Source organism: Podarcis muralis, chromosome 2 (assembly GCF_964188315.1).
Source record: "Podarcis muralis chromosome 2, rPodMur119.hap1.1, whole genome shotgun sequence".
NCBI lineage: Eukaryota > Metazoa > Chordata > Lepidosauria > Squamata > Lacertidae > Podarcis > Podarcis muralis.
The window spans coordinates 119,359,716-119,385,733 of NC_135656.1; the positions used below are offsets into that span (position 1 = coordinate 119,359,716).

General features: G+C 48.3%; 2 protein-coding genes across 2 annotated transcripts in view; both read right to left on the reverse strand.

Annotated features, from left to right (window-relative positions):
- Positions 1-26,018, reverse strand: part of LOC114591095 (uncharacterized) — a 56,212-nt gene that overhangs the window by 12,950 nt on the left and 17,244 nt on the right. The window contains exons 7-8 of the mRNA XM_077923204.1: positions 22,148-22,157; positions 5,138-5,324 (exon numbers count right to left, since the gene is read on the reverse strand). Of these exons, the coding sequence (XP_077779330.1) occupies positions 5,138-5,324; positions 22,148-22,157 (197 nt within the window). The remainder of the gene's footprint in view (positions 1-5,137; positions 5,325-22,147; positions 22,158-26,018) is intronic.
- LOC114592324 (zinc finger protein 24-like) lies at positions 15,503-19,051 on the reverse strand. The gene is made up of 3 exons (XM_077923413.1): positions 18,988-19,051; positions 17,633-18,054; positions 15,503-16,446 (listed from the first exon to the last, which is right to left on the reverse strand). Exons 2-3 carry the CDS (start codon positions 18,020-18,022, stop codon positions 16,315-16,317), a joined length of 522 nt encoding a protein of 173 aa, XP_077779539.1. The 5' UTR covers positions 18,023-18,054; positions 18,988-19,051; the 3' UTR covers positions 15,503-16,314.

The following is a 26,018-nucleotide window of genomic DNA, read 5'->3' on the forward strand; positions in this document are numbered from 1 at the left end:
TTTATTTGTGCAGGGTGGTGGTGTGATTGTGCATGTAAGTAGCGGTTGGTGTGTGTTTTTTTCCGGTAGATAGTGTGTCCTAGGGAGCCATCAGGTTTTTTGTAGATTAGGACGTCAAGGAAGGGAAGTTGGTTGTTGGCTTCTATTTCCATAGTGAATTGTATTTTGGGGTGTAGGCTGTTGAGATGTGTGAGGAAGCTATCCAGTTTTTCCTTCCCGTGTGGCCAAATTACAAAGGTGTCGTCAACATATCTGAGCCAAAGTTTGGGTTTGTGTTCTGACTTGTCTAAAGCATTGGTTTCAAAGTGTTCCATGTACAGGTTTGCGATGACCGGTGAGAGGGGTGATCCCATAGGTGCTCCTTCTATCTGTTTGTATCTTTGTCCATTGTGGATGAAGTACGTGTTGGTTAGGCAGTGGTTGGTCAGGTCCAAGATGTATTCGGGGGGATTGTATTTGTTTTGAATGGCTGTCAAGGCTTCATTAATGGGCACTTGTGTGAAGAGAGATACAACATCGAAGCTCACAAGTAGGTCATTGGGGTGTAGGTTTTGCTTCTTTATTGTTTCTATGAACTGGAAGGAGTTTGGAACGTGTGAAGGAACACAAAGAAGGAACACCACTCAGACCAATAGTCAGCTCCATAGGCTCACCTCTACAAAATCTCGCTAAATTTCTCGCCAAGCAACTTCAGCCCTATGCAGAATCCATCTCTTCACACGTTCCAAACTCCTTCCAGTTCATAGAAACAATAAAGAAGCAAAACCTACACCCCAATGACCTACTTGTGAGCTTCGATGTTGTATCTCTCTTCACACAAGTGCCCATTAATGAAGCCTTGACAGCCATTCAAAACAAATACAATCCCCCCGAATACATCTTGGACCTGACCAACCACTGCCTAACCAACACGTACTTCATCCACAATGGACAAAGATACAAACAGATAGAAGGAGCACCTATGGGATCACCCCTCTCACCGGTCATCGCAAACCTGTACATGGAACACTTTGAAACCAATGCTTTAGACAAGTCAGAACACAAACCCAAACTTTGGCTCAGATATGTTGACGACACCTTTGTAATTTGGCCACACGGGAAGGAAAAACTGGATAGCTTCCTCACACATCTCAACAGCCTACACCCCAAAATACAATTCACTATGGAAATAGAAGCCAACAACCAACTTCCCTTCCTTGACGTCCTAATCTACAAAAAACCTGATGGCTCCCTAGGACACACTATCTACCGGAAAAAAACACACACCAACCGCTACTTACATGCACAATCACACCACCACCCTGCACAAATAAACTCCGTAGCCAAGACTCTCATCTCCAGAACCAAACGCCTGGCTGACAAAGACCACTTGACAACTGAGTTACAGAATCTCTCAAATGTGTTAATTGCCAATGGATACCAGCAAAACAGGGTTATGAAGCTAATCCAAAAAGAAACACCCCCCAAAAACCAAGACACAGAAGAAAACAATGGCATGGCCCTCCTTCCTTATATCAAGGGCACTACAGATAAAATTAGCAAAATCCTCCATAAACACAATATCAAAACAGCCTTTTGCACCAACCAAAAAATAGCCAATATCCTCAGAAACCCCAAGGATAAAATCCAGTTGGAAAACCAAGGGGTCTATGAAATACCCTGCAAAGTCTGCCCAGCCACGTACATTGGACAAACAAACAGACGAATAAATGCACGTATTGCAGAACACAAGAATGCCGTCAAAAAAGAAGAAAAAACTTCCTCTCTTTTCCAACACATGAAAGAAACAGGACACGAAATTAATTTTGCAGATTCCAAATTGCTCTTTAACATGGAACATCACCACAAGAGAATAATCATGGAAGCCATCGAGATAGAGAAACACCCTCACAACATGAACAAGCGTGACGATACATCCCGCTTGCCAGACATCTGGAAATTAGCCCTCCCCACAAAAACTGACACCAGATCCAGAGGCACACAGAACGCCATCACCAATCAACCACACCAGACCCAAACCCAGACCCTCTCCACAGATAAATTACAGACACCATCCAGTAGCCAAACCATGGTGGCACCTCCGGATGCTGCACCCCCCTGCAATCCCTACACAGATCTGGCTGGCACAGGCAACAAAACCACAGCTCGCCCCTATACACGAAGCCAAGCCAGAGCACAACTAAGTGCAGTACAGCCATCTTCTCAGAAAAACTCTTCACAAAGTTCAAGAGGTCAAGACACAAAGGCTTTAGCAACTAATCCACACCTAATGACCCACCTAAGTGGTACTCAGGATATCACTCAAGAAATCACTCAAGATATCCCTCAAGTAATTAAGGAACAAAAGAAGAAAAGGCACACTAGCCTGGGAACTTCCTCTCTGCCCAGAACATTGGAGGCTATACACCACACCTCCTCAACAGTATTTATAGGAACTCAAACACTGAGATCCTGCTCTGTTCCAGTAACAAGAAGCCGAAAGCACCAGCCTGAAGATGACGAGTGAGACCTCGTCGAAACGTCGCCTAGACACCCCAACTTTTACACGGGAAGACACCCGAGGACACCAAAACCTGCATTCCTGTACCCGTGAAAATCTACGAAAGCATATATATATATATATATATATATATATATATATATATATGCCTGTTGTATTTGTCCATGGAGTTTTCTTGGCAGGGATACTGAAGTGGCTCGCCGGTTCCTCTTGCAGGTGGATCACATTTGGACAAAACTCTCCACTATGACCTGTCCATCTTGGGTGGCCCTGCACGGCATAGCTCATAGCTTCTCTGAGTTATTCAAGCCCCTTCGCCATGGCAAGGCAGTGATCCATGAAGGAGAATTTACTTTCTTGGGCTCCATGATCACTGCAGATGGTGACAGCAGTCATGAAATTAAAAGACGCCTGCTTCTTGGGAGAAAAGCAATGACAAACCTAGACAGCATCTTAAAAAGCAGAGACATCACCTTGCCAACAAAGGTCCGTATAGTTAAAGCTATGGTTTTCCCAGTATGTATGGAAGCGAGAGCTGGACCATAAAGAAGGCTGATCGCCAAAGAATGGATGCTTTTGAATTATGGTGCTGGAGGAGACTCTTGAGAGTCCCATGGACTGCAAGAAGATCAAACCTATCCATTCGGAAGGAAATCAGCCCTGAGTGCTCACTGGAAGGACAGATCCTGAAGCTGAGGCTCCAATACTTTGGCCACCTCATGAGAAGAGAAGACTCCCTGGAAAAGACCCTGATGTTGGGAAAGATGGAGGGCACAAGGAGAATGGGACGACAGAGGACGAGATGGTTGGACAGTGTTCTCGAAGCGACCAGCATGAGTTTGACCAAACTGCGGGAAGCAGTGGAAGACAGGAGGGCCTGGCGTGCTCTGGTCCAGGGGGTCACGAAGAGTCGGACACGACTAAACGACTAAACAACAAGCTGGGATAGGAAGTGTGTGTGTGTGTGTGTGTGTGTGTGTGTGTGTGTGTATAAAAACACAATTCCTATCCCACCTTTCAAGTCTGCATGCAACACCCAGGACACCTCTTTTCTTTTAATTGCAATATGCATTTTCTTCTCTGCAATCCATTTATAAAGATAAATGAAGCATTTATTTGATGTGCAACACGGAAACATTTGAAAGCACCAGCTTACAAATATCAGTAGTATAAGAGCATCATCTGCTTACAATCGAAGAGCAAAACAGAAAAGGAAACAGGATGGGAAGGAAATCGGAGAAGGGAGCCCAGGAGCTGTTTCTTAGTCACTGAATAATAGTAATGACCAGCTCAAACAGAGGAACCCAAAATTGCTCTCCAATGGAGAAGCCCTGCTTCCACTGTAGCCTGATGGATCAGCTGTAGATAGATGCCAGTTTAGGGAATCATAGAAATCATAGGATTGTAGGGTAAGAAGGGACCTTGAGGATCATCTAGTCCTGCAATGCAGGAATATGCAGTTGCCCCATTCACGGCTCGAACCTGCAACTTTGGTGTTATCAGCACCAACTGAGCTATCCAGGATGAGCCTGGCGATACGGCAGGCTCTCCATTCTTCTTACGCTTTTCTTTGCAACCTTTGGAACGTAGAGAAAGCGACATGGGCGCCACTCTAAAATGGCTGCTCTCTTGGGCATGGCCAATCACAGAATGGCTGCCATATGCTGTCTCAAAATGCCAGTATCTAGTAAATCGGTAAAGGAAAACCAGTAACTTACCCCAGTGGGTAAAGGTAAAGGGACCCCTGACCATTAGGTCCAGTTGTGGCCGACTCTGGGGTTGCGGCACTCATCTCAATTTATTGGCCAAGGGAGGTGGCGTACAGCTTCCGGGTCATGTGGCCAGCATGACTAAGCCACTTCTGGCAAACCAGAGCAGCGCACGGAAATGCCGTTTACCTTCCCACCAGAGTGGTACCTATTTATCTACTTGCACTTTGACGTGCTTTTGAACTGCTAGGTGGGCAGGAGCAGGGACCAAGCAACGGGAGTGAACCGCTGACCTTCTGATCAGCAAGTCCTAGGCTCTGTGGTTTAACCCACAGCGCCACCCGCGCCCCACCCCAGTGGGTAGAGAACCCTTTTTCTGCCTGGGGGACCAGATAGCTCCACACTTCACCCCACCAACCTGAGCCAACTTCTGACTTGTGGGCGAGCCCACCGCCTGTCAATCATTTGCTGTCATTGTTCACCTGTCCAAAGCTGGTCTATGTGGGTGGGGAGCAGGACTGATCATTCCTGCTTAGCGCTGGGCTCTGAAGCACGGAAAAGCTCCCTGTAGAGATCACTCGCACACCTAAATCAGGCGGAATGAAGCTCCCTTCTTCCCACAAGCTGATTTAAGAGATCTGTCCTGGGCCCAGTTGCGTAAGAGAGTCCTCTGCAGTGAACTTTCTCATAGCCTGACATGCCAGACATGACAGCCGGCCAGTTTCAACACCTTCTCTATCCTCGATACAGACATTCAAGGGGCATTGTTGGAGTTGAAGGACACATTCCAGGTAGGCAGAAACAGCAGGGTCATTGGGGGGGCAGGGGCTGGGGAGGGGGGCCCTGGTGTGGGGCAGGTGCCATGCGCAGGGTAGAGTGGCCTGATGTTGCCCGCCCCTGATTTATACAATTTCTCCCGAAAGTGAACTTTCTGATGGCAAGAAAAGGTCGAATGGTGAACAAAGCTCTTTCCACACTTCGGGCATTGATAAGGTTTCTTCCCCGAATGAGTTCTCTGGTGAAAAGTGAGCTGCGACTTCTGGCCAAAGCTCTTTCCGCACTCCGAGCACTGATACGGCTTCTCCCCTGTGTGGATTCTCTGATGTTCAGTGAGACTTCCCTTTTGGATGAACTTCCGGCCGCACACGAAGCACTGATACGGCTTCTCCGACGTGTGGATGGTTTGGTGGGTCGTGTGGTCCAAATGGCGGCGGAAGTGCTTTCCATGAGCTGCGGAATGAAGAGAGGAAAATAGTAAGAGCCCAAGGGGTGTCTTTGTACACAAAACGTATGTGGGAAGTGTAAAGAGAAGGAAGGCATATTCTACCACATGTGGTGGGTGTGCTTTCATTTCTGTATACAGTGGTGCCTCGCAAGACGAAATTAATTCGTTCCGCGAGTTTTTTCGTCTTGCGATTTTTTCGTCTTGCGAAGCACGGTTTCGGGAAAGTTTTGGAAAAGCTTCAAAAATCACCAAAGTCTTCAAAAACCTCAAAAAAGGCTACCACACCGCGTGCTATGAGTTGCTCCTCGAAGTCAAGTCGCAACTGTATTAACGGTTTTAAGAAAAAGGAAACAAACTTGGAAGACGTTTCTGTCTTGTGAAGCAAGCCCATAGGGAAATTCGTCTTGCGAAGCAACTCAAAAACCCAAAAGCCCTTTCGTCTTGCGAGTTTTCCGTCTTGCGAGGCATTCGTCTTGCGAGGTACCACTGTATACTGTGTGTTTATAGTCTTTGTAACAAGCGCAAAATATGGTCTGAAGCTCAACATCAAAAAAACGATGATCATGGCCACTGGGCCCATCACCTCCTGGCAAATAAGAAGGGGAAGAAATGGAGGCAGCGAGAGATTTTACTTTCTTGGGCTCCATGATCACTGCAGATGGTGACAGCAGTCATGAAATTAAAAGACGCCTGCTTCTTGGGAGAAAAGCAACGACAAACCTAGACAGCATCTTAAAAAGCAGAGACACCACTTGGCCAACAAAGGTCCGTATAGTTAAAGCTATGGTTTTCCCAGTAGTGATGTATGGAAGTGAGAGCTGGACCATCAAGAAGGCTGATCGCCGAACAATTGATGCTTTTGAGTTATAGTGCTGGAGGAGACTCCTCAGAGTCCCATGGACTGCAGGAAGATCAAACCTCTCCATTCTGAAGGAAATCAGCCCTGAGTGCTCACTGGAAGGACAGATCGTGAAGCTGAGGCTCCAATACTTTGGCCACCTCATGAGAAGAGAAGACTCCCTGGAAAAGACGCTGATGCTGGGAAAGATGGAGGGCACAAGGAAAAGGGGACGACAGAGGACGAGATGGTTGGACAGTGTTCTCGAAGCTACCAGCATGAGTTTGACCAAACTGCGGGAGGCAGTGGAAGACAGGCGTGCCTGGCGTGCTGATCCATGGGGTCACGAAGAGGCGGACATGACTAAATGACAACAAATAAAAAGGGGGGGAGTGGGGGAGAGAATTTGAGTAGAAACACAAACTTCCGTTGTCGTAAAGCGGGGAGCAGTATTTATTCTTGATGTATTCTTGATTTATTCTGGCATGCTCTGATCCATGGAGTCATGAAGAGTCGGACACGACTAAACGACTAAACAACAACAACAAACGAGTTCTTGTTCTCTTGTGCTATATGTTAAGTCTGCAAGCTGTGCATATTCTGTCAGCTTAAGTTGCCATTCTTCTTTGGTTGGGACTTGGCTCATTTTCCATTTTGGGGCTAACAAAACACGGGCCGCCATAGTGGCATACCTTTTTGGACACCTGGGAATTTCAGTCTGAATTCTCCCCAACAAAAAGGACTCTTTGGGGGGGGGGTGAGTACTTTTAAACATTTGTTTCAATTCCTTATGGACCATTTCCCAATACTCTTTTACCCTTTCACAAGTCCACCACATATGAACGTTCCCTTTGCCTCTTTGCATCTCCAGCACTTATCTGATTCAGCCTTATAGATCTTAGTAAGCCTACTCGGAGTTAAAATACCATCTGTAAATCATTTTCAAGTAGATCTCCTTCAAAGAATAACACGCTGTAAACTTCAAATCGCTTTTCCAAAGTTTTCCCCAGAGTTTAAAATCTATATTGTGAGGACGGCAGCTCTTCACCTCAGAGCGAGGGAAACAAGGGAGCCTTACCAAGAGAGGTGACCATCAGGCAATTGTCTTCCATGACTTCGCTATGCAGAGCTCTCTGGTCAGGATCCAGCAGAGACCACTCCTCTTCTGCAAAGAACACAGCCACATCCTCAAAGGACACGGGGCACTGATAACAAATTAAAGAAGGTGTTTATTATTAACATATCATTCGTTTATAGCCTATTATTGACATTTTTGTTAGATTTTCAAATTAACATTTTTTATTAGCTTTTCAAATTTTACAAATTCTTTTAGACAACCATCAAAACATATATCTCATTATCTGTTGACTTCCCATCCATCTTTCCATGGTGTTCTTTTCTTGCCTTATAAAGCTGCTTTATTACTTATATTTCACCCATTACGGTGGTACCTTGGTAGTTGAATTATTTGGCTCCCGAAAAAAATTGCTCCCGAACGCCACAAACCCGGACATGAATGTTTGCAAATGTTTTTCAGAAGCTGAACGTCCTACGCAGCTTCCAATTGAGTGCAGGAAGCTCCTGCAGCCAATCGGAAATCGTGACTTGGTTTTCGAACAGTTTCAGGAGTCGAACAGACTCCTGGAAGGGATTAAATTCAAGAACCAAGATACCACTGTATATATGTTAACTACACATGATTAAACTACCACTTCTCATTCATTGCAATACTTCAAATCCTCAATACATTTTAACATCACCATGATATTTTTTTTCAAATTTTCTACAAAATATTTCAATTCTTCAAAAAAATTTTCTTCATTCTGTTCTTTAATTCTCAGTTAGTCTAGCCATTTCAGCATATTCAATCACCTTCATAAGTCATTCTTCTTTCGTCTGGATTTCCTCTCCATTTTCACACTCAGACTATTCTTGCCACCGCCATAGCATTCGTAAACAAATTATGGTCTAATTATACCTAACAGAAAGGCCTCAGGTTTCTTGGGAATCATCACTTTAAACATTTTTTAACTCATTATAAATCATTTCCCTTCCTTTTTGCCTTCCAACGGGTACCCGATTTACCCTAATACATTTTTGCAATCTTAAACGCTGTTAAGTACCGTATTTTTCGCTCTATAACACGCACCTGACCATAACACGCACATTGTTTTTAGAGGAGGAAAACAAGGAAAAAAATTCTGAATGAAACAGTGGATGTATCATTTTTGTGCTTCATGCTGTGGCCACAGACATGTGATCTGATGGTGAATTTGGGGTAGCTCAATGCAAAGATCCTGAGGATCCATGTGGATCCATGCTTTTTAACCACATTTTTGCACCATTGCAGCCCCAGGCAACAGTGGGTGTGTGATTTTTGGGGGGCAGGCTGCTATGTGATCTGATGGTGAATTTGGGGTGGCCCAATGCAAAGATCCTGAGGATCCATGTGGATCCATGCTTTTTAACCACATTTTTGCACCATTGCAGCCCCAGGCAACAGTGGGTGTGTGATTGGGGGGGGGGGCAGGCTGCTATGTGATTTGATGGTGAATTTGGGGTGGCCCAATGCAAAGATCCTGAGGATCCATGTGGATCCATGCTTTGTAACTACATTTTAAGTGGGGAGTGAAGGAAAAACACAGAAGGGACAAGAGAGCGGTGTGCAGAGAAGCAGCTGGCTAAGAAAGCAGGAGAGGGATTTAACGGGAGGGAGAAAAGAAAGGCAAAAGTTTCCCCAAACCGAAGCCAGCTCTCTCTCTCCTCCTGCATGTTTTCTGGCTGCCTGTGAGGAGCACGGAGAGGAAATAGAAGGAAAGACCTCTGCTTTCCCCTCTGCTTGCCTGGAGGGGAGGGGATTTGCCTGCTCTATGTTCCGTTTGAGCAAACACAGCAACGAAACAGAGGAGGGTGGGCAGTAAGACCCTGAGGCAGAATGCAGGAAAGCAACCACTTCCTCTTTTCAGGTTTCCCTCTCCGACCCAACGCACGATTGATTTTTGCTGATTTTTGTTCCTGCGCTCCCCTAATCGGCTCCAGGGACCCCCCACATTCGCTCCATAACACGCACCGACATTTCCCCTTCCTTTTTAGGAGAAAAAATCTGCGTGTAATAGAGAGAAAAATACGGTACCATCTATACATCGTCTTCATGTAATTCTCTTTAATGTACAACAACCTGTAAATTTTAAATTAACTTTCCATACCTTCTCCTAAATAAGATGTTTAAATTGGTTATTCCCCCCCCCCCAAAAAAAACCCCGAAGGCTTTCTGTGTGGGATAATTGGGACAGAGGTTCTAAAGAAGCTGACTTTTATATTTTTATCTATCCAACAACTCTCTACATGCGGAAATGGAAAGAGGGATCCCAACTAAAGAAGAATGGCTTCTAAAATTAATGGACTATGCTGAAATGGCGAAATTGACTGTAAAATTAAGAGATCCAAAGGACAAACTTTTTATGGAAAATCTGAGGCCTCTTTTGGACTATCTGATGAAGTATTCGAGCGACATGAAATTGTGAGCAGGATTTGAGATATGAACAGCAGAGGAAGAAAACGGTAAGATGGTGTTAAGGGGTTTGGTAATAATTATAATGCACAAAAATGTCAGGGAGGGAAGCGTGGGAAGTCAAAAAGAAAACTAAGATAATCGTTTATTGTCTGTGGAGTAAATTTGCTTTAAAAATTCAAAACATAATAAAAATCAATTTAAATAAAAAACAGTACACTGGACTTGGAAGGAAGGAGGGAATGAAGGAAGGAAGGAAAGATGGAAGCTTTCTTACTAGGAATTTTAGGTCCAGAAATACCTAAGGATCAGAAGAGACTATTCATGTACGCTACAACAGATGCACGGATGCTACTTGCCCAAAGATGGAAGGAGGACAATTTACCTACAAAAGAAGAATGTCTGATAGAGATGATGGACTATGCTGAACTGGTGAAAATGACCGGGAAAATCGGAGATCAAGAGGACAATAAATTTAATAAAGAATGGGGGGAAATTTTAAGTTACTTGAAATAACACTGTAAACAATTGAAAACACTGGAGTGCAATGAAGTGAGAATTATGATAAAAACTGAGATTTAAGAAAATATGGAGAATATGATAAGACGTAGTTTGAAAAGAATATCTGGGGAAACCACGGAGGGAAGTTCAGGGATTCTGAGAATCTATTTTGTAAAATGATTATGATTTGTGTATGATGACAAATGTTCTATAGTCATACCATCGGGTTACAGACACTTCAGGTTGCGCACCACACCAAACTGGAAGTACCGGAACAGGTTACTTGCGGGTTTCTGCACTTGCGCAGAAACACTAAAACACGCTTTGTGCATGCGCAGAAGCGCAGAATTGCGACCTATGTGTGCGCAGACACGGCGCTGCGGGTTGAGAACGTGCCTCCCGCACAAATCACGTTCGCAACCCGAGCGTCCACTGTAATGAATAAAAATGAATAATTTTTATTTATTTATTTTCAAAGGAAGGAAGAAAGTATGGAAGTTTAACATGAAGGTCACCGACAAACAAAATCCAGAAGACTCGGAAAGGTGCTTTAAATCTGCCTGGCATACACGGCCTTCCTTGCATGTAGCTCAGACAGAAGCAAAGAGAAGGAGAGGGATTTATTGAAGCTGAAGGAGGCGCACAGAAGATAAGAGGCCCCATCACTGCCACCGGCCCATCTCCCCAGGGGTCCTTCCCCTTACCTGGTCTAGTGTTACAGCAGCTGCTTCCCCTCTGTCCGAAAGAAGAGGTGGCCCAACGGGTCTTGCCAAGCTCATTCCATCACCTGCTAAAGAGACAAAGGTGGCAGGAAAGCCAAGAGCCCAGGTCTCCTCCACTGCATGCAGTGTGAATGTCGAGTCCTTTTTTTTCTGGACGGCTTTAAAGGAGGATTAGACACATTCTGTGGAGGAATTCTGCTCACAATAGCTATGCTCTGTAGTTGAAGGCAGTGTATTTCTGAATACCGACTGCTGGAAAACCACAAGAGGAGAGAGCTTCCTTGTGTTCAGGTCCTGCTCCCAGTCTTCTCATATTAATAATAATAATAATAATAATAATAAACTGCCCCATACCCACAGATCTTAGGGCAGTTCACAGAATAAAAACAGAACATGAAACCACAAAATACATAATCAAAATAAAAACCACAACGCAATAACTCACCCCTTTCAGTTTGCGTTTCTTAGTACAGTGGAACCTTGTGTTGCGGACGTAATCCATGATGGAGGCACATTCACAACCCACAGCGCTCGCATCCTGAAGCGCCGTGTCTGCGCCGGCGCGATTTGGCGCTTCTGCGCATGTGCGAGCGGCGAAACCCGGAAGTAACCCGTTCTGGTACTTCCGGGTTTCCCATGGTCTGTGTTATGTACTGAAGTTCTCACCCTGGGCCAGCAGGGGGATACTGTAGATAGTTTTCACTCAGGTCCACGTCAGTTATTTTAGGCGGGAGACCCTGGGTTGTTGTTGCTACAATGTTGACAGCCGGCTGCCTATAAAAGCAGGCCGGCTGAGCTGTTTGCTGTTCAGTTCTGCCAGTTTACAAAATAAAGAGCTGCTTTGGAGAAATCGCTGTGTCATCTGCTATGTTCGCCCACAACTTAACAGTCTGCAACCCAAAAACACGTAACCTGAAGCGTCCATAATATGAGGTATGACTGGACAGAAAGTATTGATCTGACGTGTAGAGCAGTGTTTCCCAACCTTTTTTGGGCAAAGGCACACCTGTTTCATGAAAAAAATCTCGAGGCACACCACCATTAGAAAATGTTTAAAAAATTAACTCTGTGCCTATATTGACTATATATAAAGTAACTCTCTTTAATAGGAATCAAATAAACACAAAGATAGTATTTTATAATTACAGTGGTGCCTCGCAAGACGAAATTAATTCGTTCCGCAAGTCTCTTCGTCTTGCGAGTTTTTCGTCTTGCGATGCACGGTTTCCCATAGGAATGCATTGAAAATCAATTAATGCGTTCCTACGGAAACCGCCTTCAGACCAGGTCCGGGGACAGTCTGTCCCCCGACCTCTTCTGAAGGCTGGGGGGGGGGACAAGGGCTTTTCTTCCCACCCCCAGCATTTTAAAAAACCCCGGGACAGCGGAGGACGTCTCCGCTGTCCGGGGCGATCTTAAAATGCTGACGGGCGGCATTTTAAAATCGCCCGGGACAGCGGAGGACTTCTCCGCTGTCCGGGGCGATTTAAAAGCCCCTGGGAAGGCAGGCAGGGGGGACAAAGACTTTCGCCCCCCGCCAGCCTTCAGAAGAGGTCCTGGACCTCTTCTGAAGGCTGGCGGGGGGCGAAAGTCTTTGCTCCCCCCCGCCTGCCTTCAAAAGCCCTCCGGGACAGCGGATAAACGTGCTGCGTTTCTCCGCTCTCCCGGGAAGGCAGGCAGGGGGGAGCAAAGACTTTTGCCCCCCGCTGGCCTTCAGAAGAGGTCCAGGACCTCTTCTGAAGGCTGGCGGGGGCGAAAGTCTTTGCTCCCCCCTGCCTGCCTTCAAAAGCTGACTGGCCCAGGCTTCGCGGACCTCTCCGCAAGCAGCGGCAGCACTGCCGCTGCTTGCGGACAGGTGCCAGCATGCCGAAGCCTGGGCGCGCTGAGATCAGCGCGCCCAGGCTTCCCGCCCCGCCGCCCGGGATCGGGGCATTGTCCCGATGGCGGGCGGCGGCGGAGGCATCCCCCCCCCGCCGCCCGGGATCGGGGCATCGTCCCGATGGCGGGCGGCGGGGGGAGGCGTTCCCCCCCGCCGCCCGGGATCGGGGCATCGTCCCGATGGCGGGCGGCGGGGGGAGGCGTTCCTGCCCCACCGCCCGGGATCGGGGCATCGTCCTGATGGCGGGCGGCGGCGGCGGCGTTCTCCCCCCCCGCCGCCCGGGATCGGGGCATCGTCCCGATGGCGGGCGGCGGGGGGAGGCGTTCCTGCCCCACCGCCCGGGATCGGGGCATCGTCCCGATGGCGGGCGGCGGCGGAGGCATTCCCCCCCCCACCGCCCGGGATCGGGGCATCGTCCCGATGGCGGGCGGAGGGGGGAGGCGTTCCTGCCCCACCGCCCGGGATCGGGGCATCGTCCCGATGGCGGGCGGCGGCGGAGGCATTCCCCCCCCCCGCCGCCCGGGATCGGGGCATCGTCCCGATGGCGGGCGGCGGGGGGAGGCGTTCCTGCCCCACCGCCCGGGATCGGGGCATCGTCCCGATGGCGGGCGGCGGCGGCGGCGTTCCCCCCCCCGCCGCCCGGGATCGGGGCATCGTCCCGATGGCGGGCGGAGGCGTTCCCCCCCCGCCGCCCGGGATCGGGGCATCGTCCCGATGGCGGGCGGAGGGGGGAGGCGTTCCTGCCCCACCGCCCGGGATCGGGGCATCGTCCCGATGGCGGGCGGCGGCGGAGGCATTCCCCCCCCCACCGCCCGGGATCGGGGCATCGTCCCGATGGCGGGCGGAGGGGGGAGGCGTTCCCGCCCCACCGCCCGGGATTGGGGCATCGTCCCGATGGCGGGCGGCGGCGGAGGCGTTCCCCCCCCGCCGCCCGGGATCGGGGCATCGTCCCGATGGCGGGCGGGGGGAGGCGTTCCCCCCCGCCGCCCGGGATCGGGGCATCGTCCCGATGGCGGGCGGCGTGGGGAGGCGTTCCCCCCCCCCCCGCCGCCCGGGATCGGGGCATCTCTGGGCGCCTGCTGCCTCCTGGGCCACGGCACACCAGGTAACGTCTCGCGGCACACTAGTGTGCCGCGGAACACCGGTTGGGAAACACTGGTGTAGAGATCTTTCCTATTCTAATTAGTTCAAGAGGGTTCTGGAAGCTGTGTGAAAGAAAAAATCAGAAGGTTCATGATGTTTGGGTTATTCCTTCAGAGAAATGGAATACAGCTGGCTTAAATTTGTCCTGTGATCTCTTCTGTCAAGGTCATGCTGACTATAATAATAAGGCCAGAAGGAGCCTGAGTTTCACTTTCTATCTCTCTTCCTTCTGGTGTGGTGTTCTGTGTATAGTGTCACTAGAAGTTATTGTAAGTTTAAGTTAACTCTGCTGCAACTAGATTTCTTATGGACTGTGCCAATCCTGAAAGTATTGGATTTGTGACCGTTACACTCATTTGCCTTCAGTACCAGTAAAGTTCTGCTGGATGAAATATTCATTGCCTCTGGTCTGTTTTTGGGGAATCCTGCAACGTGTTTAAGTTTTCACTCCGCTAACTAAATGCTGGAATCTGCTCTGGATCAATACAGTGGTACCTCTAGTTACGAACTTAATGCGTTCCGGAGGTCCGTTCTTAACCTGAAACTGTTCTTAACTAGAGGTGTGCTTTCGCTAATCCCTCCTGCTGCCCCTGCGCCGCCGGCACACGATTTCCGTTCTCATCCTGGGGCAAAGTTCTCAACTCCAGGTAACTCTTCCAGGTTAGTGGAGTTTGTAACCTGAGGCGTTTGTAACTCGAGGTACCACTGTATTGAGTAGAATTCCATTACACACACCCCCCAAAAACCCCCACATTTCAAAAAGGCATAGGATGTAGGATTTGGCTGGTCAGTGTGAGAACAGGATGGTGGACTAGATGGGCCCCAGGATGACCTAGATGACCTCTTCTTAATCTATTTTTATCCCAGTTTGATGAAAACACAGCTCTCCACCTGGGCTCTGGGCAACAAATCCAAGTGTGGCCTTTAACGTGTTCAAACATTGGAAATAAATATGGACGAACTGTGTACAAGGGCTGTGGGGCAAGAATGTTCTCCCATGACAAGAGTCAGGAGAAAGCGAAGGCATCCCAAAGATTTAGTACATAAACAGTGGAGGGTGTCATGGATTGGTTGGACATAGGGGAATGGTAGAAGGAACCAGCTGGGGAACCCCTAAGGAAAGAAGACTTAGAGCCCGGAGAATGGTGGTGGGATGACGATGAGTGATCAGAGGGAGAAGATGGGAAAGAGAAGGTATTGAAAGCTGAAGAGGTGACAGGGTTTAGTGAGCGGGGAGAGTCTGTGACAGAGAGCAGTCCAGAATCGGAGGCAGAAGGTGAAGCAGGAGAGGAGGCCAAGAAGCAGAGACGGGTCAGGCTGATGAAGAGGCACGGGTGTCTCCCTCGTTGTGCTGTGGCAAACTCCCTTCACCCTCCGTCTCCCAGAACCAGAAGAGGGCCGGAACAGGAGAACAGGTCACACAAAGGTGCAGTCTCTGATCGCTGGGAAAGAGGACTTAAGACAGCTCCCTGGAGAGGAGCGGACTTAAGACAGTTGTGGGGGAGGCTTTCCGTTTCAGCAACTGATTTCCTGCCTGTTAAGTTGTGGGTGAACATATCAGACGACACAGCGATTCTTCAAACAGCTCTTGTTTATTCACAGGCCAGAACAGAACTGAACTGAAGGGTTCAGCCAGCCTGCTTATATAGAGCTCCACTACAATGCAACTGTAACAACTTTCTGTAACTATCCAATCACTGAATGTCACTTTCAATCCCTTATTTGCATATGTGGACCTGAGTGAAAACTATCTACAGTATCCCCCTGCTGGCCCAGGGTGAAAACTTCAGTACATAACACTGCCGGAAGACCCAACAGGGAATGAGCTGCTGTGCTCATTAAGCTTGACATTAAGCCAAGTATGTGGAGACTGTGTTTTTCCAGTTAACTCCCTAGACAGGGAAGTTTTTAAGGATCAATGTTTTTATCATGTTTTTAGATATGTTGTAAGCCGCCCAAAGTGGCTCATTTGGGGTGCTCATTTGGCAGGGTAAAAAGCCAAGAATAAAATACAAATTATTATTGGAAATTAGAGATAGAGGCGGGTTTGCATTACCAGATCTTAAATTATATTACGAAGCAGCACATCTGGTGTGACTCAAAGATTGGATGACTTTTTAAAATGTAAACATACTCAATATTGAAGGCTGGGACAACAGATTTATACCCAGATGGGTGGGGTATAAATAATAGAATTATTGTTATTATTTTTATTTGAACTGTGGGTGATTTACTGACCGGCACGCTCTATGACAGAGGGGGACCCAAGTTCAAGATCATGTAACATTAATATTTACCCAACAAAGTGGCACCTCCATCACTCTCTGGCATGTTTCGCATGGGATACTCTCCAGTGGTTGATGGCGTCCTCTCTGCCTCCAGGGAATCAGCAGCCAATTCTGCAAGCAGACCCTTGGTCTGAAACAGCAAGTTGAAGTTGTAAAACAACGTGAACGCAGATCTTTGGAAGCTTTTTGGTAAAAGCTGGAGAACAATGAACCACGTTATGGAGCATTGGAGAACTTCTGAAACAACAGTGGGATATTAGCTCTGCCCAAGGCATGATGGAAGCATCGGCTGGGAAAAGATAGACATAACATTTTACAAGGACTGGAAGGAACATCACCAGTGCCGGATTTACATATAAGCTAAACAAGCTATAGCTTAGGACCCCACTCTCTTGGGGGCCTCTAAAAAAAGAAAAAAGAAAAATATCTGGACGTACATTTCCAAAATATAAGATAAAAAACAAATAAAATAAAACCTACAAACAGCAACGGTGTTTTGTGTTGTGTAGGCTCCTATGATATAAGTAATGGGCCCCGCCTGCTAGCCTGCTCCCTAAAATATCACTGGTTTTAGATACCTAAAAAGGTAAAGGTAAAGTTACCCCTGCCCGTACGGGCCAGTCTTGACAGACTCTAGGGTTGTGCGCCCATCTCACTTAAGAGGCCGGGGGCCAGCGCTGTCCGAAGACACTTCCGGGTCACGTGGCCAGCGTGACAAGCTGCATCTGGCGAGCCAGCGCAGCACACGGAACGCCGTTTACCTTCCCGCTGGTAAGCGGTCCCTATCTACTTGCACCCGAAGGTGCTTTCGAACTGCTAGGTTGGCAGGCGCTGGGACCGAACGACGGGAGCGCACCCCGCCGCGGAGATTCGAACCGCTGACCATGCGATCGCCAAGTCCTAGCCGCTGAGGTTTTACCCACAGTGCCACCCGCGTCCCGTTTAGATACCTATTAGGTCCATAAATATGGGACGCAGAGTGGCACTGTGACTTAAACCACAAAGCCTAGTACTTGCCAATCAGAAGGTCAGCGGTTCGAATCCCCGCAACAGGGTGAGCTCCCGTTGCTTGGTCCCTGCTCCTGCCCACCTAGCAGTTCGAAAGCACATCAAAGTGCAAGTAGATAAATAGGTACCGCTCTGGCGGGAAGGTAAAGGTCACTGTGAGAAGAGGATGCTGGACCAGATGAACCACTGGCCTGATCCAACAGGCTCTTGCTGTCCGAAAAAGTTGGCCAATTATAGGGAGTTTTGAGTTGAGCTCCCTCATGTTTTTTTAGGCCCTTTGGAACAACCCTCATTCAGCTGTCTCTCACCTGCTGCTCCTCCTGCTTCTTCTCCTGTGCCCGACTCAGGAGGAAACCTTCAGCCAGGGCCACCGCCTGGGAACTGGTCTCCGCCCCACATTCCCTGACCCAGTTCTCCATCTCCGAGGGGAGGACAGCCAGGAACTGCTCCAGGATCACCAGGTCCAGGATCTGAGCCTTGGTGTTTTGCTCTGGCTTCAGCCACTCATGGCAGAGGCGGCGCAGTTGGCTGCAAAACTCTCGAGGTCCCTTGGCCTCCTGGTAGCAGACATCTTTGAAGTTTCTGAACTGTTCGTGCTGTACTTTCTTCTGCACGGTTCTTTCCCAGAAGTTCTCAGTGCTTCCAATCTTGATAGTGTCAAGGCCTCTTCCTGCTGCAGCAGAATCCTGCTTTTCCATCTTTGGTCTGTGCCCCAAGAAAGCCTCCAGCTCTGGGAAACAAAAGATGAGCTTGTTAAAGGAGAACTACATGAAAATGGGTGGCGCTGTGGGTTAAACCACAGAGCCTAGGGCTTGCCGATCAGAAGGTCGGTGGTTCGAATCCCCACGACGGGGTGAGCTCCCGTTGCTCGGTCCCTGCTTCTGCCAACCTAGCAGTTCGAAAGCATGTCAAAGTGCAAGTAGATAAATAGGCACCGTTCCGTCGGGAAGGTAAACGGCGTTTCCGTGTGCGCTGCTCTGGTTCGCCAGAAGCGGCTTAGTCATGCTGGCTGTACGCCGGATCCCTCGGCCAATAAAGCTGTACGCCGGATCCCTCGGCCAATAAAGCGAGATGAGCGCCGCAACCCCAGAGTTGTCCGCGACTGGACCTAATGGTCAGGGGTCACTTTACCTTTTTTAACAGCTAAGAAAAGTTTGGGGGCTCTTTTTGTTCAGGGCTTCAATCTTGTTCCACCTTGTGGCAGGTGGGAGTCCTGTCGCGACAGTCTTCAATATAGACCAAGCCTACTGGCTGCTGTTTTGCTCTGCTATTCCCAGCTGGTGTCCTTGTTTTTTGTCCAAGGGAGCCCTCAGATTTCTCCTTTAACAGGGCAGGGACCCTCCTAAAACGAAGGGGACCTGCCTGCTTGAGCCTCCTGCAATCCCTGAGTGATGTGCGCGTGGGGCTTCGGCAGAGAATCGGAGACCAAAGCGCATAGCAACGCATCATTAACCTCTGGAACTCCCCTCCACAATGATCATCCCCAACACAGACGGTTTAGAAAAGAGGATCAGACCGTGGAGGAGGTGGGGATGTTAACAACCCCCCTCTGCCAAGCATCCAAGCCCCCTCCTCTCTTTGCAGCCTTGCAGTCTCCCCATCCCCTCCAGCCCGGGGACTGCCCTTCACCCAAATGCACAAAAAGTGGGGCAGGCAAGCTCACCAGATCCCAGAGCGTGGATCCCAGCGCGGGAAGAAGCAGGAAAGCCACCGGATGGGGAGGGGCATTATAATAAGTGTTCCCTCCCCCCTCCCCAAGTTCCCTCTCCCTGTCCAGGAAGCGAGCTCGGCTCATGTTAACTCAAAGGCTGAACTGCCGGATTCCTCTCCGGTCTCTGCTTTTTCTGCATTTCACAGAGATACCTGCTTTGGCCACTCCTGGGGGGCTCAGACATAGGCCCCCTTCCCCTGAGCAAGATGGGAGGAAACTGACTGCAAAGGTGTTTTGGGGGGGCGGGCGGGGAGGTTTGCAGGAAATCCCGTTCTCATCCTCCCTACGCTAGATCGCCTCTCAGCAGAGAGAAGAAAATGATGGATTCAAAAGAATTGGAGGGCACCCAGGTGGTCATCTAGTCCGACCCCCTGCCATGCAGGAATCCAAGCGAAAGGACCCCTGGCAGATCCTGCAGGGAAATGCGGTTTTGCATCTACGCTGAGCAATTGAACTAGAAACTAGAAGCCTTTGGCTGATCTTATTGGCATCCAACACCCTTTTAGAATGTGGCTTTTGGGCCGGGGGTGTTATTGGGTTACAGTGGTACCTCGGGTTAAGAACTTAGAATCATAGAATCATAGAATCATAGAATCATAGAGTTGGAAGAGACCACAAGGGCCATCGAGTCCAACCCCCTGCCAAGCAGGAAACACCATCAGAGCACTCCTGGCATATGGTTGTCAAGCCTCTGCTTAAAGACCTCCAAAGAAGGAGACTCCACCACACTCCTTGGCAGCAAATTCCACTGTCGAACAGCTCTTACTGTCAGGAAGTTCTTCCTAATGTTTAGGTGGAATCTTCTTTCTTGTAGTTTGGATCCATTGCTCCGTGTCCGCTTCTCTGGAGCAGCAGAAAACAACTTTTCTCCCTCCTCTATGTGACATCCTTTTATATATTTGAACATGGCTATCATATCACCCCTTAACCTCCTCTTCTCCAGGCTAAACATGCCCAGCTCCCTTAGCCGTTCCTCATAAGGCATCGTTTCCAGGCCTTTGACCATTTTGGTTGCCCTCCTCTGGACACGTTCCAGTTTGTCAGTGTCCTTCTTGAACTGTGGTGCCCAGAACTGGACACAGTACTCCAGGTGAGGTCTGACCAGAGCAGAATACAGTGGCACTATTACTTCCCTTGATCTAGATGCTATACTCCTATTGATGCAGCCCAGAATTGCATTGGCTTTTTTAGCTGCCGCGTCACACTGTTGGCTCATGTCAAGTTTGTGGTCAACCAAGACTCCTAGATCCTTTTCACATGTACTGCTCTCAAGCCAGGTGTCACCCATCTTGTATTTGTGCCTCTCATTTTTTTTGCCCAAGTGCAATACTTTACATTTCTCCCTGTTAAAATTCATCTTGTTTGTTTTGGCCCAGTTCTCTAATCTGTCAAGGTCGTTTTGAAGTGTGATCCTGTCCTCTGGGGTGTTAGCCACCCCTCCCAGTTTGGTGTCATCTGCAAATTTGATCAGGATGCCCTTGAGTCCATCATCCAAGTCGTTGATAAAGATGTTGAATAAGACCGGGCCCAAGACAGAACCCTGTGGCACCCCACTAGTCACTCTTCTCCAGGATGAATAGGAACCATTGATGAGCACCCTTTGGGTTCGGTCAGTCAGCCAGTTACAAATCCACTGAGTGGTAGCATAGTCAAGTCCGCATTTTACCAGCTTCTTTACAAGAATATCATGGGGCACCTTATCAAATGCCTTGCTGAAATCAAGGTAGGCTACATCCACTGCGTTCCCTTCATCTACCAGGCTTGTAATTCTGTCAAAAAACGAGATCAGGTTAGTCTGACATGACTTATTTTTCAGAAATCCATGCTGACTATTGGTGATCACAGCATTCCTTTCTAGGTGCTCACAGACTGTTTGCTTAATGATCTGCTCCAGAATCTTCCCTGGTATTGATGTCAGACTGACTGGGCGGTAATTATTTGGGTCCTCTCTTTTCCCCTTTTTGAAAATAGGTACAACATTTGCCCTCCTCCAGTCTGCCGGGACTTCGCCTGTTCTCCAGGAATTCTCAAAGATGACTGCCAGTGGTTCTGAAATCACATCTGCCAGTTCTTTTAATACTCTTGGATGCAGTTCATCTGGCCCTGGAGACTTGAATACATCTAGACTAGCCAAGTATTCTTGTACTATCTCCTTAGTTATTCTGGGCTGTGTTTCCTCTGCTGAATCATTTGCTCCAAATTCTTCAGGTCGGGCATTGTTTTCTTTATCGGAGAAGACTGAGGCAAAGAAGGCATTGAGGAGTTCAGCCCTTTCTGTGTCCCCTGTTTGCATTTCACCATCTTCTCCTCTGAGTGACCCCACTGTTTCTTTGTTCTTCCTTTTGCTACGAACATACCCATAAAAGCCTTTTTTGTTGCTTTTAACCTCTCTAGCAAGCCTGAGTTCATTCTGTGCTTTAGCTTTTCTGACTTTGTGTCTACACGTGCTGGCTATTTGTTTGAATTCCTCTTTGGTGGTTTCCCCCCTTTTCCATTTTTTGTACACATCCTTTTTAAATCTTAACTCAGTTAAAAGTTCTTTAGATAGCCACCCTGGCTTCTTTAGGCACCTTCCATGTTTCCGTCTCATTGGTATTGCCTGAAGTTGTGCTTTTACTATCTCCCTCTTAACAAACTCCCAGCCATCATGAACTCCCTTTCCTTTTAGTATTACTGTCCATGGGATCTCACCCAGCACTTCCCTAAGTTTTATGAAGTCGGCTTTCTTAAAGTCAAGAAATTGAGTCCTAGTATGCTTGGCTGCTCCTTTCCGCTGTATAGTAAACTTCAGAAGAGCATGATCACTCGCGCCTAATGATCCTTCCACTTCTACCCCACTAACCAGGTCATCAACATTGGTTAGGACCAGATCTAAAATGGCTGTTCCTCTTGTTGCTTCTCCCACTTTCTGGACAATGAAGTTGTCTGCAAGTCCAGTGAGGAATCTGTTTGACCTTATGCTCTTGGCTGAGTTTGACATCCAACAAATATCCGGGTAATTGAAGTCCCCCATTACTACTATCTCCCTTCCTTTTGCATGCTTGGCCATCTGTTCCAGGAAGGCATCATCTATGTCCTCCGTTTGGCTTGGGGATCTATAGTAAACTCCCACAATGAGGTCTCTGTTATTCTTCTCTCCCTTAATTTTGACCCAAATGCTCTCACTTTGGCTTTGAGGTTCTAAATCTTGGATCTCTTCACAGGTATACACATCCCTGACATATAATGCCACTCCTCCTCCTTTCTTGTCTGGTCTGTTTCTCTGAAATAGATTGTATCCCTCCATTATTACATTCCAATCGTGGGACTTATCCCACCAGGTTTCAGTGATGCCTATTATGTCATATTTAGTTTGCTGTACCAAGAGCTCAAGCTCATCTTGTTTATTTCCCATGCTTTGCGCATTAGTGTACAGACATTGAAGTCCATTAATCATTCCCCCGTGTCTCTTATTTAAGGATTTTTTCCTCCCACCACTAGGTCTGTGTGCTGTTTGCTCCATTTGGTCTATGACATTTGGATGATCATCTTCATCAATTGATAGACTCCTACCTTCAGGAGCACTGTCTCCCTCCCCCACATTAGTCAGTTTAAAGCCCTCCTGATGAGGTTTCTGAGATTTTTGGCAAAAACATTCCTCCCAACCGTTGTGAGGTGCAGCCCATCGCTTGCCAGAAGTCCATCTTTAAGAAACTGCAGCCCGTGATCTAAGAAACCAAACCGTTCCTGTTTACACCATTTGCGAAGCCAGTTGTTCACTTCCACTATTTTTCCCTCTCTCCCTGGGCCACGTCGTTCAACTGGGAGGACAGATGAGATGACAATTTGTGCATTTAATTGCTTCAATTTCCTGCCCAGAGCCTCGTAGTCTCTTTTGATCCTCTGGAGGCTATTGCTTGCAGTGTCATTGGTTCCCACATGAACCAAGAGGAAGGGGTATTTGTCAGTGGGTTTTATGATTCCTTGCAGTCGTTCAGTTACATCTTGGATCTTAGCCCCGGGGAGACAGCACACTTCCCGAGACATCTTGTCAGGCCCACAGATCACTGCTTCTGTTCCCCTCAGTAGGGAATCCCCTATCACCACTACACGCCTCCTCTTAGGTCTGGTCGGGGTTCTTCCGTGAGCTGTCCGTTCCAAGGTCGCCTGCACATTCCCTGAGGACTGGCTTTGCTGCTCGTCCTCATATACCTGATCGACTGTAATGAGGGAGAGATCCTCAAATGGGGTCTGCTCTTCGTCTTCCATGCTAGGGGAGAGGACCTCAAAGCGATTGTGTATTTCTAAACAATCAGAGCGAACCCTGGGCCTCCTACTTCTTTGAGTCACGTTTCTCCATATAGCTGGCTCCTGTGTTGGTGAACTAGCCTCCTTCTCAGGGGAGTCCCCTGTCTCCTCCTTGGTGGAGACGGTGTGCTCTGTTGCTTCCAAGAAGAGCTCTAGCTCTCTAATTCTTTGGAGTGTAGCTACACGTTCCTCCAGTTGCTGGACTTTGTCTTGTAAGAGTGCAATCAACATGCAATTGCTGCAAGTAAAGCTGCCTGCAACCTTTGGCAAGATGGCAAACATTGCGCAGGAATCACAGGCGACTGCAGCTGTTCCCTCACCCTCCATCTTGAGAACATGTCGTTGGGGGTGACTACAGTGGTCTTCCATCATAAAAAAGCGTGAAGACAGGACAAATAACTCCCCCCCAAAAAACCCCTAGTTCTCTGTCAACAAACGTGTGAGACTAGCTCCCCTAAATCTAAAAGATGGATCAAACTGCGCGCGCCGCCAGGCGCGCGCCGCTGCCCTGCAAACTCTGATAAGCTCCTCCCACAGCTAATCACCTACCTCAACAGAAGCCCTGCCCCCTCTGACCTTTGCACAGGGAGAGCAGCTAATCAGCCACAAGTAACACACACAAGAAAACCCTTTTTTGCACCTTCTTCAGCTGCTGCCCTGCAAACTCTGATCTTAATTTGTTCCGGAGGTCTGTTCTTAACCTGAAACTGTTCTTAACCTGAAGCACCACTTTAGCTAATGGAGCCTCCTGCTGCTGGCTGTGCCGCCGGAGCACGATTTCTGTTCTCATCCTGAAGCAAAGTTCTTAACCCGAGGTACTATTTCTGGGTTAGCGGAGTCTGTAACATGAAGCGTCTGTAACCTGCAGCATATGTAACCCAAGGTTCCACTGTACTGCTTTTGGTTTGATTTTGTATGTTGTGGTCTTGGTGTGAACTGCTCTGAGACCTCCGGGTATAGGGCGGAGGAGGAGGAGGAGGAGAAGGAGAAGGAGAAGGAGAAGGAGAAGGAGAAGGAGAAGGAGAAGGAGAAGAAGAAGAATTTATTATTTGTACCCCGCCCATCTGGCTGGGTTTCCCCAGCCACCCTGGGCGGCTTCCAACAAAGATTAAGAATACATTAAAATGTCTCACATTAAAAAAGTCCCTGTTCAGGTCTGCCTTCAGATGTCTTCTAAATGTCAAGTAGTTGTTTATCTCTTTGACATCTGGTGGTAGGGCGTTCCACAGGGCGGGTGCCACTTCCGAGAAGGCCCTCTGCCTCGTTCCCTGTAACTTGGCTTCTCGCAGGGAGGGAACCACCAGAAGGCCCTCAGAGTTGGACCTCCGTGTCTGGGCTGAAGGATGGGGGTGGAGACACTCCTTCAGGTATACTGGGCCGAGGCCGTTTAGGGCTTTAAAGGTCAATACCAACACTTTGAATTGTGCTCGGAAATGCACTGGGAGCCAATGCAGGTCTTTCAGGACCGGTGTCATATGGCCTCGGCGGCCGCCCCCAATCACCAGTCTAGCTGTTGCATTCTGGATTAGTTATAGTTTCTGGGTCAGCTTCAAAGGTATCCCCACGTAGTGCGCATTGCAGTAGTCCAAGTTGAATGAATGAATGAACTATATAACAGTAAGAGCTGTTCAACGGTGGCACAGTCTCCTTTGAGAGGTGGCGGACTCCCCATCCTTGGAGGTTTCTAAGCTGAGGTTGGCTGGCCATCTGTCATAGATGCTTTAGCCGAGATTCCTGCATTGGGTTGGGCTAGTTGACCCCTGGGGATTCCCCTCTCTTTTAAGCATGTAGGACAGACTGGTGGTCACTTGGAAAGTTCGCCCCAGCTGTGGCTTGGACATCATCTTCCAAGCCACATGACTGAAAGGCGGGGAAAGCTGACAGAACATTGGTTTGTTTTTATTGCACTATCACATATAAAGCACCTGAAACGCAAACAGAAGATGCATTTCATTTTGACAAGACCAGAGATGGGAGAAAACTCCCGGTGGCCCACCAAGCACATTTCAGCTCTCTTTCCTTTTCATAAGATACCGTGCGCAGATCTTCACGCAGGAATATCAGGGAGCAACGCTACACACAAGAAGCTGGTGTAAGGAGCCAGCGTATTCTGGATCCAAGCTTGGTTCAGGAGCAATGCTACTGCTTGCCTTTAAAGGCAAATCAGGCCTTTAAAACGGCTTATTTATGCTGGGTTGCCAGGTCACGAGACCCAGATGAATAGGCTTAGGGTTCAGCCCAAGTCCCCTCCTCTCTACTCCACCCCCCGACATGTCCCCCGAATGCCCCGTTTTCAGGGCTCACCACAGTTAAGATCCACTGGGTTCAACTCAGCCTACTGGATCATAACCCAGATTATTGCCTTTGCTTTGTTACGCACAGGTCCAGGTCAGAACATTTGCCCCCTGCCACTCTCCCTGCAAAAACCGTCTCTTTAATTCCACATATGCATTCAATAAAGCTATATTATTATTTTTTACATTTACATTTTCTTAGTTCATTCACAAAGCAAATGATCAACTATCATCCAGTAGCAAATATACTACAGTGGTACCTCGGTTTTGTGGGATGTAAACCACTGGGAACAGTCAAGTACAACATTCCTTATTTTTCTAGAGTGCAAGGGAATGTTTGGTCCAGCCAGTCAAAACTTCCTGTTCCTCCTGGCCTGGAGCATCCTTCCTTGCATGTGACTA